The sequence below is a fragment of the Alternaria alternata genome, assembly GCF_001642055.1.
Source record: "Alternaria alternata strain SRC1lrK2f unplaced genomic scaffold CC77scaffold_27, whole genome shotgun sequence".
In the NCBI taxonomy this organism is placed as follows: domain Eukaryota; kingdom Fungi; phylum Ascomycota; class Dothideomycetes; order Pleosporales; family Pleosporaceae; genus Alternaria; species Alternaria alternata.
This window is the reverse complement of record NW_017306216.1, coordinates 67,951-84,065: the sequence shown is the minus strand read 5'-3', so window position 1 is coordinate 84,065 and position 16,115 is coordinate 67,951. Positions and strand designations below refer to the sequence as shown.

At 50.7% G+C, this 16,115-nt stretch overlaps 10 protein-coding genes across 10 annotated transcripts; 7 read left to right on the top strand and 3 right to left on the bottom strand.

Annotated features, from left to right (window-relative positions):
* The first annotated feature begins 11 nt into the window (after positions 1–11).
* CC77DRAFT_1025173 (hypothetical protein) lies at positions 12–1,129 on the top strand. The gene has a single exon (XM_018526016.1). The coding sequence runs from the start codon at positions 293–295 to the stop codon at positions 632–634; it is 342 nt and encodes a 113-aa protein (XP_018380514.1). The 5' UTR covers positions 12–292; the 3' UTR covers positions 635–1,129.
* Positions 1,130–1,738: 609 nt separating this feature from the next.
* CC77DRAFT_914689 (hypothetical protein) lies at positions 1,739–2,100 on the top strand (the record flags this gene model as incomplete). Its single annotated transcript, XM_018533665.1, has 2 exons — positions 1,739–1,955; positions 2,006–2,100. Coding segments are annotated over 2 exons (312 nt in total), but the record flags the coding sequence as incomplete, so codon positions are not given.
* A 1,995-nt stretch (positions 2,101–4,095) lies between these two features.
* Positions 4,096–5,012, top strand: CC77DRAFT_468129 (hypothetical protein). The gene has a single exon (XM_018531821.1). It carries the CDS (start codon positions 4,281–4,283, stop codon positions 4,812–4,814), a length of 534 nt encoding a protein of 177 aa, XP_018380512.1. The 5' UTR covers positions 4,096–4,280; the 3' UTR covers positions 4,815–5,012.
* CC77DRAFT_1066328 (hypothetical protein) lies at positions 4,879–6,017 on the top strand (the record flags this gene model as incomplete). The annotated part of the gene is made up of 2 exons (XM_018528893.1): positions 4,879–5,206; positions 5,260–6,017. 2 exons carry the CDS (start codon positions 4,879–4,881, stop codon positions 6,015–6,017), a joined length of 1,086 nt encoding a protein of 361 aa, XP_018380511.1.
* Positions 6,018–6,622: 605 nt separating this feature from the next.
* On the bottom strand, positions 6,623–7,995 carry CC77DRAFT_947317 (hypothetical protein; the record flags this gene model as incomplete). The annotated part of the gene is made up of 2 exons (XM_018535134.1): positions 6,623–6,902; positions 6,950–7,995. The coding sequence occupies 2 exons, from the start codon at positions 7,993–7,995 to the stop codon at positions 6,623–6,625; spliced, it is 1,326 nt and encodes a 441-aa protein (XP_018380510.1).
* A 211-nt stretch (positions 7,996–8,206) lies between these two features.
* On the bottom strand, positions 8,207–9,682 carry CC77DRAFT_468041 (uroporphyrinogen-III synthase). The gene has a single exon (XM_018531819.1). It carries the CDS (start codon positions 9,374–9,376, stop codon positions 8,417–8,419), a length of 960 nt encoding a protein of 319 aa, XP_018380509.1. The 5' UTR covers positions 9,377–9,682; the 3' UTR covers positions 8,207–8,416.
* A 318-nt stretch (positions 9,683–10,000) lies between these two features.
* Positions 10,001–11,538, top strand: CC77DRAFT_468094 (hypothetical protein). The gene is made up of 3 exons (XM_018531820.1): positions 10,001–10,026; positions 10,118–11,053; positions 11,102–11,538. The coding sequence occupies exons 2-3, from the start codon at positions 10,187–10,189 to the stop codon at positions 11,333–11,335; spliced, it is 1,101 nt and encodes a 366-aa protein (XP_018380508.1). The 5' UTR covers positions 10,001–10,026; positions 10,118–10,186; the 3' UTR covers positions 11,336–11,538.
* Positions 11,539–11,663: 125 nt separating this feature from the next.
* CC77DRAFT_1025167 (bli-3 protein) lies at positions 11,664–12,856 on the top strand. The gene is made up of 4 exons (XM_018526015.1): positions 11,664–11,905; positions 12,007–12,258; positions 12,324–12,573; positions 12,637–12,856. The coding sequence occupies exons 2-4, from the start codon at positions 12,061–12,063 to the stop codon at positions 12,801–12,803; spliced, it is 615 nt and encodes a 204-aa protein (XP_018380507.1). The 5' UTR covers positions 11,664–11,905; positions 12,007–12,060; the 3' UTR covers positions 12,804–12,856.
* Positions 12,857–13,110: 254 nt separating this feature from the next.
* On the top strand, positions 13,111–14,091 carry CC77DRAFT_1013368 (hypothetical protein; the record flags this gene model as incomplete). Its single annotated transcript, XM_018523832.1, has 3 exons — positions 13,111–13,123; positions 13,233–13,445; positions 13,520–14,091. The coding sequence occupies 3 exons, from the start codon at positions 13,111–13,113 to the stop codon at positions 14,089–14,091; spliced, it is 798 nt and encodes a 265-aa protein (XP_018380506.1).
* Positions 14,092–14,907: 816 nt separating this feature from the next.
* Positions 14,908–15,910, bottom strand: CC77DRAFT_1066322 (hypothetical protein; the record flags this gene model as incomplete). The annotated part of the gene is made up of 2 exons (XM_018528892.1): positions 14,908–15,428; positions 15,562–15,910. 2 exons carry the CDS (start codon positions 15,908–15,910, stop codon positions 14,908–14,910), a joined length of 870 nt encoding a protein of 289 aa, XP_018380505.1.
* Between the last annotated feature and the right edge of the window lie 205 nt (positions 15,911–16,115).

Genomic DNA, 16,115 nt, shown 5'->3' with positions numbered 1-16,115 from the left:
AGGCGGGTCTGGAGGCCATATCAAACCTCAAGTAATCTTCACTCTTCGTAACTTCACGAACATGTGTAGGCGGTATATCTTCCTGGGCCATGAATCTGGGCAGTCAGTATATAACACCCGCTTGACATCATGACCTCTATCTGCCAAACAGATCTACCATCATTTTCGCACATCAAATCAGCACCGCTTACACTCCCCAAGAAACAACACATACCCTCTTTTCCAAATCAGACGTACAGCCCTACTAGTTCCTTCAGCTCTCCCCTACTAACCCCCACAGACCCATCTCACAATGCGCTTCCTTTCCCTAGCCACCCTCGCCTCCAGCGCCACTGCCTGCTTCCAAACAAGCCGGTGCTCCGCGCCCAACGGTCCCGACGTCGCCGTGCAATCAAACGGCAAAAACGACCCCGAACACAACCAAGCCAGAGTTACGGTCGCTTTCAAAGACGGGAGATATGGGCCAAACACTTTTGCAGGAATCGTTAATCATCTCCGCTGCGATGTCATTGTTAAGATTAGATCGCCGGCTGCGAATGACGCGTTGCAGTGCTGGGTCGTGCCGTACAATGAGCAGTGTAATCTTGATGTGTCAATTGCGGGGCTTTGGTACCGTCAGTCTTGTACATCCTAGGGGTTTCATGCTGGTTGCTTGACGACAGTTGTTAGTGAGAAGAGAATGGGTTTTTGGTATGCTACGGTTGTGACTGGGCCGTTAAAGACGATCATGACGGCATAGTGGAGTAGTTTCGAAGAAGGGGACAAACAAGACGTTCTATCTAGAAACCTGTGCTCTTCGGCCTGTCTTGCGCTCACACTATGAGCTGTCGTGATTGGGTTGTCATATCTTTTGCCTTCTGGAGACTTGACGTTGTAGGCTTCCTATTTATTCTGTCTTTTCGCGCCTATGATTTCTCAAGATTTGGTATTCTTCTTGTATCTCTCCCGCAGACGAGAAGCTACAAGATTGCTTCCGGTTTCGCACCAACTCGCGGTATGTGGAACTCTTACTCTACGATTCCATGAATATGACTGCTGGTAGTTAGGTAGCAACGTGGCCAAGACGAGGCACATGATGGCGCTGCGGAAGAAAGAACGTTTGGGTACGGGATGAAGTTACAGTTGCTGCATATGTGGGGATATGGAGGCTTAGCAAGGGAGAGAATGATTTGCTCTCTACACAGCCCCGCTTTTAAGCCGAAAGGGGATTAGTGACCGCCCCAAACAGCCTGCCTCAGGCTGGAACCTCAGCTTCTTCAGCCCTTCGCACGCGCTCTAGAACGTGAGATATACGTGCGGCTGATTCTTCATGTGATCTGTAGGCGTCATGGCTCCCTGCTTGTCGTTGGCTGTCTTATAGGACGTATTTCCTCCGCATTTCTGGGTCACCATGCGTTTCGATTCCGTACCACCTTACCTTACTCCTACTGCTTCTTCTACTGCCATCACACGTGCAAGTGCAAAGGCCGAAATCAAGTCGCCGTCCAAGCTTACGCAGTCCAGCGCCGGGTGTATACTTAATACAATCCGTTCCTTTTTCTCGTTTAAATCTTCGCTATCTCACTCGTAAGCTATGGGTCATTCTCAGTCCAAACACCCGGCTCATCAACCAACTTGTTCATATCCGTATGATTCTCATGCCGATTTTACCTATACGCCTCTGAACCACCCACGTCATTTCAGAATCCTACATCTGAAGCGCATTGTGTTTCAGGGCTCAGGAGATTGGAAGGATACGGTGCTAAGTGGTACCCTCGTAGAAACCTCTCTTGATAATGTGCCGGAGTATTTCGCTCTTTCCTATACTTGGGGCGACTCTACGCTCTGTGACTATATCTTGATTGATGGACGGGTGTTAAAGATCACGCGATCGTGCGCAGCTGCACTACGACGAATGCTCAAAGGCAAGCTCGAAAGAGTGATATGGGTAGATTCTATCTGTATAAACCAAGCACGTATGTACATGCATGACCTATGAATAAGTTATATCAATGACCGTACAAAGGTGATGCACAGGCGACCCAAGAAAGAAACACCCAAGTCGCTTTCATGGACGAGATTTACAACAAAGCGATACAGGTCAATGTCCATCTAGGTGAAGGAGACGAGAGAACTGAAGTAGCGGCCAAAGCGGTGAATAAGCTAGGTGCCGCTTCTTTAGCAGTACTTGGAGCGAGGAGAATCGGAGTGGGGGAGGAGAGGATGAGGAGGCAGTACGAGAAGGTTGCCGATGAAGTCCTTCGTAAGTTGTCCACACCTGACCTGATCGGAAGAACGATAGATTGAATGAGCTATCCTCAGAAATACACTAGCAGTCCCTCGTGGCTCGCTACAGTGAAGTCGCTAACGTCGATTAGAAATCTCTCAAGAATTCCCGTATGGCAAACTCCACCCTATATTGCGCTTACCCTGGTTCCGCAGAGTTTGGGTCTTCCAAGAGGTTGTTTTAGCACGGAAAGTGGTATTCTATTGTGGCGAACGTCTGTTAGCGTTCGAAAACCTGGCCTTTGCAACGAATTTCACACGTGTCCCATATTCGAAACCTGACGCACTAGCGATTCACTGGAGGTCGTATCTCGAAGGTCATAATGCGTGTATCCATCTTCTTCGGCTAAAAGAAAAGGGAGAAGACGCGAAGCTTCTCCATCAGTACCTCCTAACTATTGTAGGAAACTTGGAGGCCACGCGACCAGAGGATAAGATCCATTCGATGTACGGATATGCTAAAAGAATGAATTTGGATTGGCCAATACCGGACTACACGAAATCTGTCGCTCAAATATATACCGAGGTTACGATCGCTTGTTTCCGGCACTCGAAAGATCTCGGAGTTATAATTATGGCCATAGGTCCAGCGAGCGAAGAATTCGAGTTGCCATCTTGGGTGCCGGACTTCTCAAGGCGTTATACAGACTATAGTCCGTCAAAGCCGCCGAAAATAGACCTGGTGCCTTTCAGCAACAAACAGTGTTCAGGAGCGACTGAATGCGATTGGATTCTCATACCAGGTGGAAGACGACTCAAAGTAAAGGGAAGAAAAGTTGATTACATCACAGCTGTCAGCGAACCTTGGCAAGCCGATGCTACCACTACACTAGTCGGAGGCGCAGATTTCAACTCGGGTCAAATATATGACAGTTTCATTGAGTGTATTGGCTCCTGGTACGAAGTCGCCCTACAACGAAGCATGACCCACAACGGCGGCGCGGATTCTGCGCAACAATTCGTAGCTATCTCGGACCTTGTCTGTCTTCTCACACGTGCGTGCTTGGGTCTCACTACACTTCCTGACCAATTCGCCGAACTTATCTCTGCCCTCATCAGCTGCACCAGAAGGGATATGGTAGCCTTGCGCACGGCTTTTATCCATCCTGGTAACGATAACAACCAAATCATGATCACACCACAAATGCAACAAGCTATTGAATGTTTGGCGCCAGTGATATGGAAATTGATCTTTAGGACAACAGTGAGATCATGCATGGGCATCAGTAATTACAATGCCAAGGCTGGAGATTTGTTGGTTGTACTTTACGGCATGGCGTCACCATGTGTTATAAGGCCTTGTGCAGGAGGTTTCAACTTCATTGGTCAAGCTTTTGTGCCTGAAGTCATGAACGGGGAGTTTTGGGAAGGAGGATCAGACGAGGACGATGAGTGGTTTACCCTGATATAGAAATTATCTTGGATCTATACGAGGTCTTTCGTCTCGGCCATCCATGGCATGGAATTGGTTTGACATTGGTGTCACACTTGTGGTTGAACATTTTGGTGCTTGTCAGTCCTAGTCATAGATTTGTTGGAGCCATAATAGAAGGACAGTGAATGGAGTGAAGTTAGATTCATCGATCACCTAGTCAAATAAATAGGAGATAGTATGTTGCTTTATGCTACTAAGCTTATGAACGAGGCTAAGCGACACAATAAGGGAGATCAAAACCCTACTCTAAAACGTTAAATCAATTGGGAGAGCCCCAAAGGAGACACAGCTTATCTAGTGGCGTGATGAATGCATCTTACCCCGCACGATGCTGCGTTGAGTGTCAGCTGCTAAATTTAGAATAGATCCTGTTACGTCTTGCAGTTACTACCTAAGGCTTCTTGCCAAGGTTTTCTTAAAGGCCAGCTTTTTCTCAGCTGAACTTGTATCTATTGTTGCGCAACTCCTTATCATCTCGCTACTACACCTTCATTGCCTAAAGTCTTACTTCTTTGCAATAAGAAGACTTCGGCCAAACCTAGCCCACAACAATCTACGTTCATTGTAGCCTAAGTTTCCGATGGAGCCTGTCAGCCTTACTCTTGGTGCAGTTTCCCTGGCTAGCCTTTTCTCTCTGTGTATACAATGTTTCGATCTCATCGAAATTGGCCGGAAGACTAGCGTGGACTATGAGATTATGGTTGTGAAACTCAGTATAGAGAAGCGGCGATTGATGGTCTGGGGCGAAGCAGTGGGTATACTCAGGCCGGATCAGGACAGAGATCCTCTTCTGGACGACCTGGAAACGCGGACACTGGTCGAGAGAATACTCTCAAACGTTCAGAGACTATTCGATGAAACGCAGAATCTTAAGTCGAAGTATGGTCTGGAGAAAACATCCTCAACGCAAAATAGTTCGAAAGCAATAGTTCAGGGCTGCGCGGTTTGCTCGCTGTCTTTTGAGAGCTCACCACTGGTCCAATTTCATACGGGATTCTCCGAGCATATTAGGAAAGTAGGGGCTTGTGGAGAAGACTCGTTGGGCCATTCGAGATTCAAAGAAGTTTGCCGCCTTGATTCAAGATTTGAAGGATTTGCTGGATGGGCTTGGTGAGATCACAATATCTTCCAGATCAACGATACTCAAGGGACAGCTTATTCGGGAAGAGACGCAATCAATGTCGGATCTCAAGATGCTGACAGTTATTGAGCAGACGTGTTCCGATACAGATTGGAGGAGTTCTGCGAGTTCTGCGAGCACCTACTTTAACAATCAGAATCGGCTAACACCTGAGGGGCGAGAAGATATCCAAAAGTGGATGCAGGTTTGTCCTCGCCTGGAAGTTGCAGAAGGAATATCTCCAGGTCAGGATCATGGTCAAATGCTGCCAGATATTAACGGAATTGCGTATGAACCATCACAACTCGCGGCTTCCCTGTACCCGCCACCTCATACGAGACAGAGCAGTCCTAGTAGTTCTAGTCGTCTTAGACTGAAAACTTTCGGTACATGCATCTCTGCCATATTTATGACGCAGAGTTTATGCTTACTTGCGCAGACACCCCGTTTGAGAAGACAGACACACAGGTACTTGTGCTATGCAGCACAAGTGCATTGATAGTATGGATGCCAAAGACAGACAAGACTTTCTACCCCGTGTACAAAATTCCTCAGACCACGACCGCAAACGCGATCACCGCTTCCCGAATGATGAAAGCTATCGTGGTTCCACCTCATTTTCGTTACCCTAGCATCACCATCTACTGTCCTCCTCGCATGCGCTTCGTGCACATGGCGCTGAGTATTCTAAATCCGCGTGCGGATGTCCAGGAAATGGCTCAGACACAGTTTCACATTCGTTTCGACGACCGCCTTCTCGATCGGACAATTTCTTTTAGTGGCATTACGGAGAGAATGAGGGGTTACCACCGCGACATTGAGAACTGTTTTTCCACTAGAGATAGTTCTCAACAGAGGATCTTGGATTCTATCGACATGAATTGGCTGGAACAGCGAATAGAAGTTCTAGATGATCCTTCCTACCAACCGGTTTTAGATACGCTAGAGTGGAGTACGATCTTCCGACAAAGCAAGGACGACACACACTGTGCAGGGATTATCATCATGGCGGGCGAGGATACATGTTGGAAAATGTTCAACACTGCACCAGTAGTGCCGCCCGACACCTTTCAGGATGGGAGAGTGTACCGTCTAAGGGAGTTGGATGGCGGAGAGCCGATGTATAAATGGAAGGCTGAACACTACTGTAACGTTTCCGCCGACCTCAAATATAAAGAGCGCTTTGGTGGAGGATGAACATACCGTTCGAGCTATGCAAAGGCGTTTGTCAAGATCTTTGCGCGTGGGCTGGAACGCTAATATACATAGAATGTTATGGTATTGTAGTTTTTCCTATGCATAACTGCCCTATTCTTTTTTAAACAGTCGACCTAACATCGAGCCCCCTTTATCTTAGTCTACACATATTCTTTGACCATATATAAATCTCTAATTAGAGTCGATGTGGCCTTTCACCTTTGGTATCGTGTTGCATGCTAATGAACCTAAAATAGAGGCTAAAATTGCAATAGTAGCCAGATATCTACAATAAGAGATGTGCATAGCTTTAGCTTAATGTCGAAATGTTAGATCTTAGCGAAAAAAAAAAGCTTCGCATGTGAGCGGGTTTGACGACGGGTGTGAAGCAATTTGCAAAGGCACAGTACGATTCGATGTTACCAAGCCTGTGAATGAAGCCGAATCCTGGATCCGTTCTTTTAACCATCACCAGCCAACTCCGCAGCTCCAAAAAACCGTCCCATGATATACCCTGCGCCATCAAACACCCACAGCCCACACCTCATACAGCAGATACAAACAACGTTTCCCGATGTCTCATAAGATCAAGCTCAAGATTGAGCTTACCAAGTAGTAGCAACCTGAGGATACTCCTTCTTACTAATCTTGAGATCATCATAGACAGAGTCATCACCATGCAGGTGCTCAACTCTTAGCTCATCCTCATGTTCCAACTTCTCAATCTCCTCTTGCGGAGTCTCCTTGTCATGCTTCTGGTCCTTGGTCGTCGGCTCAACACCCGCCTCCATCTTCTCGCCAATAAGCAGAATCTGGCAGTACTCGTAGTCCAGGTACTTGGGCTTGACCTCGACCCAGGCTAAGCCACGGAATTCATCGATAAACCTGCTTGTGGTCAGTCAAGAACATTTAGTGATAAACGAGTCACTTACTCTTTAGGGAAGCCAGGTTTCTGGTCCAGCTGAGCAGAAGCCGGGCCACTGCGTTCAGGGTTCTTGACGCTCATGATGAAGCTACCCTGATCCTTGATACCGAGGTCTTCCTGCACCTCGCCAAGCTCAGAAGGTATGGTGGTGGAGTAAACGAGATGGCATGTGCGGTCTTCAGTGCGTGTAATCGCATATACACCCTCCGCAACAGGCGCAACAGGCTCTGTGCGCCGACTCCCCTGCGTCTTCGTCTCGTACTCGTTTGCGCCAAAGAAAGTTTCCTTCAGTTCCTTAATGGACGTGTTCGCCTTTTCGACAAACGCCATAAAGCGGTCGTTGTGTGACTTGGGAAAGACCTTCTTGGGGAGCGCAAAGAGCCGGATGTTGTTGGAGTCGGCTAGTGCACCGTCACCTAGTTTGGCTCCAGAAGGCATGGGGCGTAGGACGAAGAAGGTGCGTTGGAGGTCACCGACGCTTTCCGATTCTTCGATGCCGACGCGGTTACGGGTGAAGAAGTAAATGACACCCTTTTCGAGGATGTTGGATGGCATTTGCTTGGCACGCTGAGAGGACGACTCGATTGCGCCTTCGCCATCTGTGGTGGGCTCCTTGGGGGCGCTGTCATCTTGATCTGGGGTGTTCTCTTGTGTCTTCCCTCCGTTTGTGGTCTCGTCGACCTTGGGTGCAGCTCCAGTATCTTCTTCAGTGTTTTCTTCAGTCGTCGAAGGCTTCTCGTCACCAGTGGCTAATGCTTTCGCGTCGCTTGCGTCGACAAGATCTTCAGCAGCTGCCGCTTGGGCCTGCTCTTCTGATTGCTCTTCCTGCTTTGTGTCCTCGGCGTCGTCAGAAGCGTCTTTCGTGTCGCTGTCTGACAACTTGCTTGCGTCCATTGTCTCCTCGATAGTCGCCTGCTTCTTCGACGCCTTGCGATCACGTTTGGGTGACGGCTCAACTTCTGGCTTGCGCTTGGTGCCAGCTGCTACATCATTGCCTTTTGCAGGACTGGAGTTGTTGTCGGTCTTGCGTGCGGAAGAGCGTGTTCCTGCCATCGTCGCTGAAACAGGGTTTGGCGTGAACTGGGATGAATTGAGATGAACTGAGATGGATTGGTGAAATTTCGTAAAAAGGGAAGTGATGTAGATGAGTGAAGTAATGATGCAGAGGGCGGGTGTTTGCGCGCACTCAAATTGTGTGGCAGGCGCGTCGCGTGAATGGTGACGTCAATGGCAGTAATTAGTTCATCGACGCGTCAGGAAGGCACGTGCAACCTTGAGCCATCACACTGAAGCCACGATCGATAGTGTGAAACGAATTGAGAGCGCGTGGAATTGCGATGCGCACCCGCGTGCGTGATCTTGCAAACTTCCCACCATATGGACCTTATATACAACGCCCTCTGACCTATATCGAGAGCCGCACGTAATCGCTCGACCTATACGAAGCCACTAGGAGAACCATGGCTGCTGCTTCTTACGCGTGTCTTTTGAGAAAGGCTCCAATGCCTTCTGCGATACCCTCTGGACTTGGCTTGTCTGCGCACACATCAGGTGTGAACCCAAACTCCTGTCTTAGGTAATCGCGCGTAGTCGGGCCGATGGTAGCTATCAGGATGTCTCTCTGATCAGCAGCCGTACACCTGGCTTTGGCCTTTCCAGTCTCCGCATCCAGAAGCCCAAGGCTCTCAAGCATCGCTTGACAACCGCTGGGAGAGAATACCACGACCCATTGCCGTGTCGAGCCTTGATCGGCATTTTTCCGCCAGATGGTGGAGAAGTCGTCCTTGAAAGACTGCATCTCCCCAGTCTCATATATAACAACCTCATCTACTTTCGCCCTCTGCTTTGGATCCAGCTCTCCTGACTGGAGAGTCTTTGGTATTATATCCCTCCTCTTATCGCCCACCATGAAGAGTATAGGTGGATTCATGACATCTGGATGGAGGGCGTTGTAGTGCTTCAAGATGAAGCCAGCCAAGGCCTCGCCGTTGCCAGTCTCCTCACCCAAGATCGGACACTTGAGATCAAGCGATCGCAGACCGCGGGCAGTAGCTGGACCTACTACATACAACGGCAGGCTCTGTGGAAGCAGATCGTCAATGTCGAGGGACCCCTCCTTGCGGATTTCCTCGACAACCTCACTGAAGGCTTCGACTGCGCGTTGCGAGGTGAATATCAGCGCACCATATTTCCCGAGGCCCTGCTGCGACTTTGGCACGAAGCCGCGGTTGGTGACATGTTGGCGCACATCATGCAGGGCGTCACGCTTGAACCTGTGCTCCAAAACGGGCACGAAGACGGGTGCATAGCGGCCGTCGTCAAGGGTAAGGAAAAGCTCCTCATACGTATCCTTGGGTATTGATTTTGTCTTGAGCAGCAGAATGGGGATCTTGCCCCGCGATTGCTCAGCCATCATGTGGTTTGGTGGGTGCATGTTCGAGGCCCGAGTGAATGTTCCGGTCGATTGATGGAGACTGCGGGCGGCACTAGCCCGCCCGCTAAAGTTCGGGAAAAGTTGCCAGGATGTCGCCCGTGGTTCACTCGAGACCCTCGAATTTAATAGTTGTCCTCCCACCGCCCTTAGCCCTCCACCCTCACTTTTCGGCGGTCTACTTAGGTCTCGCAGATCTTTCCCCACCGCTGTATTTCTCAGTCAACTCGTCAGCCCAATTGACTGCACAGCAACCATGGCCGACGTCGCAACACCACCCGCCGCCCAGGCCACTTCCACCAACGGCGCTGCTGCCCCCAAGGAAAAGCAGCAGATTGTCAAGCCCGACAAGCCCGATGAGGACAAGTACAAGGAGGAGCTCGCCAAGTTGGAGAAGGAGCACGCCGCCGCCCAGGAGAAGCTGGTGAGTGCATGTCTTGGTGTGATGCGCGCAGTCGCACGGCCATGAGCCGGCGGGTGGCTGCATCGCACACTACTAGATCACACAGGAAAATTACTGACGACGGACAGAACGCCTGCAAAGCCAAGCTCGACCTTGCCAAGCCTAACAACAAGGACTCGCCTAACGCAAAGCGCCAGCAGGAGCTCAAGACTGAGCTCAACGCCATCCGCCAGTCTCAGCAGGGTAACAAGTCCGGACGCAACGCCATCTTCGAGAAGATCAAGAAGCTCGACGAGCAGCTTAAGCAGCAGCTCAACGAGCTCAAGACTGCAAAGGGCAAGTCCAACTACAAGTCGGCCGAGGATGTTGACCAGGAGATTGCCCGTCTGCAGAAGCAGGTCGACACTGGCATGATGAAGCTGGTAGACGAGAAGAAGGCCCTGGCCGAGATCAGTGCACTTAACAAGGCCAAGAAGAACTTCTCCGGCTTCGACAGCCAGCAAAAGAAGATTGACGACATCAAGGCCCAGATCGCTGAGCAGAAGAAGCTCCTGGACGACCCTGAGAACAAGGCCCTCAGCGACAAGTACACCAAGCTCCAGACCGAGCTGGATGGCCTGAAGGCTGAGCAGGACGAGGCTTTCAAGAACTTGAGGTCGCTTCGCGAGGAGACAGACAAGGCGCGCGCAGTGCAGCAGGAGAAGTACCAGGCCCGCAAGGAGCTCAAGGACAATTACTTCCAGCAGCTACGCGCATTCAAGGACTACGAGTTCCAGGCCCGTAAGATTCGCAACGAGAAGAGACGTCTGGAACAGATTCAGTATGTTGCCAGCAAGCGTAAGGAGACGGCCGCCAAGCGTCTCGAGGAAGCCAGCGCACCTGCGTACGGCGACGAGATCATTGCCTGCGAGGGCCTGATCCGCCACTTCGACCCCTCCGCGCTCCCACCCAAGGAGACTACCGCCGCTAGCAAGTTCGCCGCTTCCGCCCAGCGCACCGTCGATGACTCGGGCCTCAAGGGAACCCGTATATCGAAAAAGGACACTGAGGAGGAGAGCTACTTTGCCGGTACCGGCGGAAAGAAGGGCAAGAAGGGAAAGAAGGGCGGCGCTGCTGCTGCTCCCGGCAAGTTCAACCTCAACATCGGTATCATTGAGGAGTTGGCCAAGGTCGGTGTCGACCCCCCTTCAAACCAGGAGGAAGTCCCTGCCACCGTCGAGAAGCTCCAGGCTAAGCTCAAGCACTGGAAAGAGGACCAGGACCGCAAGACCAAGGAGGTAAGTCATCACATATCTGACTGCTAGGACTCTGCTAACTATCTTTAGAACATCGCCAAGGCACAAAAGGAGATCGACCGCCTCGAGGCAGAGGAGGCCGAAGAAGACGCCGCGAACGGCAGCACAGACGCTGCCCGCAAGCCCGCGCAGAAGAACCAAGCTGTCAACGGTAGCGCTTCCGCCGAGGCCGAGCACGACCAGGAGAAGGACGCCGCGGCAGACGCTGCCGACGACCTCAAGAAGGCGTCGATTGAGGACAAGGAGACAGCTGCCGACGCATAGAGCGTGCAATGTCACAACTTGTCACTAGAGGTGTTAGCCTCTCGGAACTTGGGTCATATATCCGGGATATTTGCTCTTGCATATTCTAGGATCTAGCCCACATCTTCATTTCTAGCTTGGAATCGGTATATTCTCCGCTATTGTTCACGGGATACCAGCATGGCATGGCATTGGACGGGGTCACGGAGTGGGGTATGAAGGACGTTTCTCTTTTAGACGCGCAGCAGATCTAGAGGGATAATGTCACCATCTTATTTTCAACGTGGCGCCTGGGCTGTTGTCCAGCACAGTGAATGTACTACTCAGCCATCTAGAACTTGATTCCTAGCTTGAACAAGCATGACATGACGCAAGACCCTGAGCTACATGCTAGACCACCCGTAAAACTAGAGCCGGGTGACACCAAATGAAGCTACCCCACATAGTGGGGTGGATGAATGTGGTTCCAACGCGCGCACCACTGCGAATGACATCATCAGGGCAAACTCAATATCAATACAAAGTCGCGCCATATCCTCTCCTTCTCTCACACCCAAATTACCTGCCTACCACCAAATCACCCATAAGAAGGTATGCTTCAGTCACGTTTTCTTTCTCAGTGCATCTCAAGGACAGCGCGAAAGAGTCCTCGGACATTGTACTGCGTACCGAAGCTGACGCCATCTCCGCAGCTATCACATAACCACACCACACCTCAACGCGTATTCTCTACAACAACCTTCAACATGTCTGGCTTTAGCAACGCGGATACCGGCTCCAAGACGGCCGACCCCTACACACAGAAGAACCTTGAGGAGCCCTCCCTCAAGGAGAAGTGCGAGGACCTACTCAACTTCGTCGACAAGACCAAGTTCTGCCTGTTGACCACACAGGTTGCTGACAGCGACCTCCTGGCTTCAAGAGCCATGGCTCTCGCTGCCAAGGTATGTTTTCCAACCACCAATCGCTCATCATAGGGATTGAAGAGGCGCTAATGTATGCTGCACAGGAGGGCCACGGCTTCGACCTCCTCTTCCACACCAACACCGAGTCCGGCAAGACAGACGACCTCAAGGAACACAAGTCTGTCAACATTGGCTTCATCAACAGCTCTGGTGAATGGGCATCCATTTCTGGTCATGCCTCTATTGAGACTGACCGCGAGGTCGTGCGTAAGCACTACTCCCCCGCGCTCAAGGCGTGGATCGGTGACCTTGGTGATGGCAAGCACGACGGTGGACCCGAGGACCCCCGTATTGGTAAGAAACTGCTCTGTGCAGACTAGTTGTGAAACATGGACTGACTTGTACATCAATCGTTAGGCATCATTCGCGTCAAGGCCAGCACCGCACAATACGCTGTATCCAAGCGAACACAGATTGGCGGATTTGTTGAGTTGGCAAAGGGTATTGCGACTGGAGAGGCACCAAGCGTAAACAAGCTAAGGCATCTCGACGAGGCGGAGATTCAGCAGTACAGGTCGCAGTAGATGCAACCTTGGAAGCTGTTCGATTCACGATTCCACGATGCTGCAAGAGCGGCAAGATAGCATAATGATCATCAAAAAGTAAAGAATCAAAGTAATTACTAAGCTGCCTGTCCCAATGCCCGGACCTGCGTCAAACATCATGGAGTGAGGCTGTGGAGCTATGAAGCTGTGATCTGCATGACGTCACGTCCGCGCGACATTCCGAGGTCGCGTCTCAAACCTCCATCCGCGACATCCACACCCGGCGTAGCTCTCTGCTCTACAAACCTCGCGCCGTAACTTCACACCTCCATCAACACCTCTCAAGATGGAAGACCCAGGTTCGTCGCACCCTCCATTACCCTGACGTTGTCCAATGCGCTTCCCGGTAGTAGTCCGGCTTGACGGCGCGTACTTTTCTTCCTTGCTAACAAATCTCCCGCATTCTAGTCAAGGAAATCCCCGCAGTAATTCACCTCCTCACGCAATCTCCGCCATCGCTGCAGCGCGCGACGATTGAGAAATACTTTACGCCCGATGCCGCCTTCTCCCACCCGTTTTGCCGTACATGGAGCAGGCCAAACTCGAGATGGTTGGTTGAGCGGACATATCGGTGGTACAAGATTATGAGTCCGAGAATCGATTGCACGGTGCAGAGTGTTGGTATGTCTCAACACCCCCCTACTTGGCTATTTGCATGTATACAGGACAAGATGGCTAACGAGAAGAGGAAACAGCGTTTGATGAGAAGAACCTCATACTTTACGTCACAATCTTCCAAATCTTCCGTATCTGGTTGATACCGTTTTACTACGCGCCGGTGCGACTTACCACCGTTTTGTACCTCCGTCGGTCGGCCTCTCCGCCCACGTATGCTTCCATCGCCGCTTCTTCGTCCACATCCGCTTCCGAAACCAAACCAAATCACTCTCTACTCGCAGATGTGACCTCGCAGAACTCATCCTTGCCGTCCAACACCTCGTCAAAACCCCTCTACCACATCTCCAAGCAAGACGACCTGTACCAAGTCGACCAGTGGATCCGCTTCATTGCACCGGGCGCGTGGATGTTGATCTGGTTGTGGCAGGTCTGGGCGACGATATTCTGTGTTGCGGGTACGGTGCTACTTTGGCCTGTGACGTGGGTGGAGGAGAATTGGGGGTGGGGTAGTGTAGGAGTAGGGGGGAAAGGAGTGGCGAAGATGGAGGTTGAGAAGGCGGGGAGTAAAGAGAGTGAGGTTAGCGTTGATGGGTTGGAGGAGAGTGAGGTTTTGGGGAGGAGTGGGTTGAGGGGACGGATTGTGGGGTGAGCATGGTATGGTAATATGCCGGCATGGATGACGGGGCGAGGCTGCAGGAGTGTATCGATTTGGATTACGCGTGGGACGATATGAGGAGGCTTGAGGCAGGTAGGCGAACACGTCAGCTGTAGATGTTACAGCATTCGCCAATCAAATGTCCTTATACAAGCAAGAGATAAGCTGAGGTTACACAGCGTAGACAGGATATCCCACGATATGACAAATCACCGCCAAGGAAGAATATACATACAAATCAGTAGAGCAGCCTGGTTTGCGATTAGCATTCTTAGATATCCTTACCCTCACACTTTGTAAAACCTAAACAAAGCTATGTGCTCAAGAGCCGACATAAAACACAACGGCTGTGGGTGTACTCTCGAAGGTTTCAAGGTTACTTGCAATGGCACGCTCAGAGGCGAGTGTGACGGCACGGTTACCGTGTCCATGATTGAAACGCCATAAGCTTGCAGTAGTTGCAAGCAACATGCATGGTATGTCTGACATCTCTAGAGAAACGGGCTTATGCCAACTTCAGTCACCCTTAGGTGGCTCTCGGGAAGCTCTACTGCGAGTTCTGATTTGCGTTGAGAGTAAAACGTTTGGATATGAAATAATGCGGTTGGGATATGAGTTTTGCGTTTCGGTACTTCATATTAGCTATCTAATCTAGTACTGGAGAGTCTGAAGAGCCTCTTCTCTTGGTTGTGGCTTCGTGATAGAACTTTGCATATGAGAAAATGAAAGTATTAGCGTGATTCAGCCCGCTTTCCGGTGCAGACATTACTTGCGATAGAATACAGTAAGACGATGCTTGCGTGTTCAAACTCATCGAGACATCCATGGTGTAACGGGAACAACGGGATTCTCATAGGGTACCAAGGCCAACAACTGCTGCCATGTGCCATTCTCTCCAACCATAGGTATACCAGTAAGGAACTCAGCAAGACTGTTGTAGCCCTTATAGTAGACATTCCGAGGACCCAGATCCGTCATAAACCCAAGCTGCCGGTGCTGCCGTCCCCTGCCATACTTTTCTAGTGCCAATCCAAGTGTCTTCTGTACCACATGATTGGGCGACAATTGCAGAACAAGTTGAGAGATGACGTTGAGGTACAACCAGGTATGCGAGCCAGTGTCTGAGATATACGAGTACTTTACGAGGTCAGCGATGAGATTGCGCTTCCGTTTCTGCCTCCAGGGTTTTGTGTGCTCGTCTGCGTACGCGGCCATGAGTTGGAGGGTGAAGCCCGGATCGATGTTGGGTGTTCTGCTGGGCTCGACGGCTTCGACAAGGAGCATACGGCCGTCTTCTAGTGTCGACGTGGCGATTCGACGGTGCATGTAATCTATATGAGGCACACAATTAGGACGCAGATGATTCCACCAATACACATAACAAGTAGTTGGATGGTCTGCCACTTCATCTCCTGTACCTTCACCTCCCTCTCCTTGTCCAGAATGTCGAGTTCGTGTTGGTACTCTCCCGTGCGTGTAGACATATTGTGACATGTGTGCTCGTGGTGTTAAGTGAATGTTTGTTAGGAATATGTTTGGTGTGTGTTTGTGAGAGATGCAACAGGTGGGCGCGTTCTTTCTTCTGCAGGAGCGAGGCACGAAAACCGTTGTAGGTTGGCCATTCGAAGGGGGTTGCTTTGACGAGCTTCGGCATGTCGACTGGGAGAGAGTATGCGATGATTTCGAGGAGGTAGCGCTGTAATCTCATAGCTCTATGCGCAGCTTCCACTTGCTCAATTTTCGTGGCCGTATTCTCAGTGAATTCTGGTGTTCCGGGAGTGTAGGGAGGTGGAGCGTCGGTGTGGGTAGCCATGATGGTGGGTAAGATTGGAATCGCAAAGACGGAATACGAGAGCTTTGGAGGTCTGAAGCAGAAGAAAGTAGGATTGGGATTGTGTGAGTCAAATTTAACGCGTGGCGAGCCTCGTGGAAAGACCCTTTTCTTACCACTTTATTCGGTGGGGATTGGCCGGAGGGTCACAAATTGGGGTCGCCTATTGATACAGATATGGACTGCT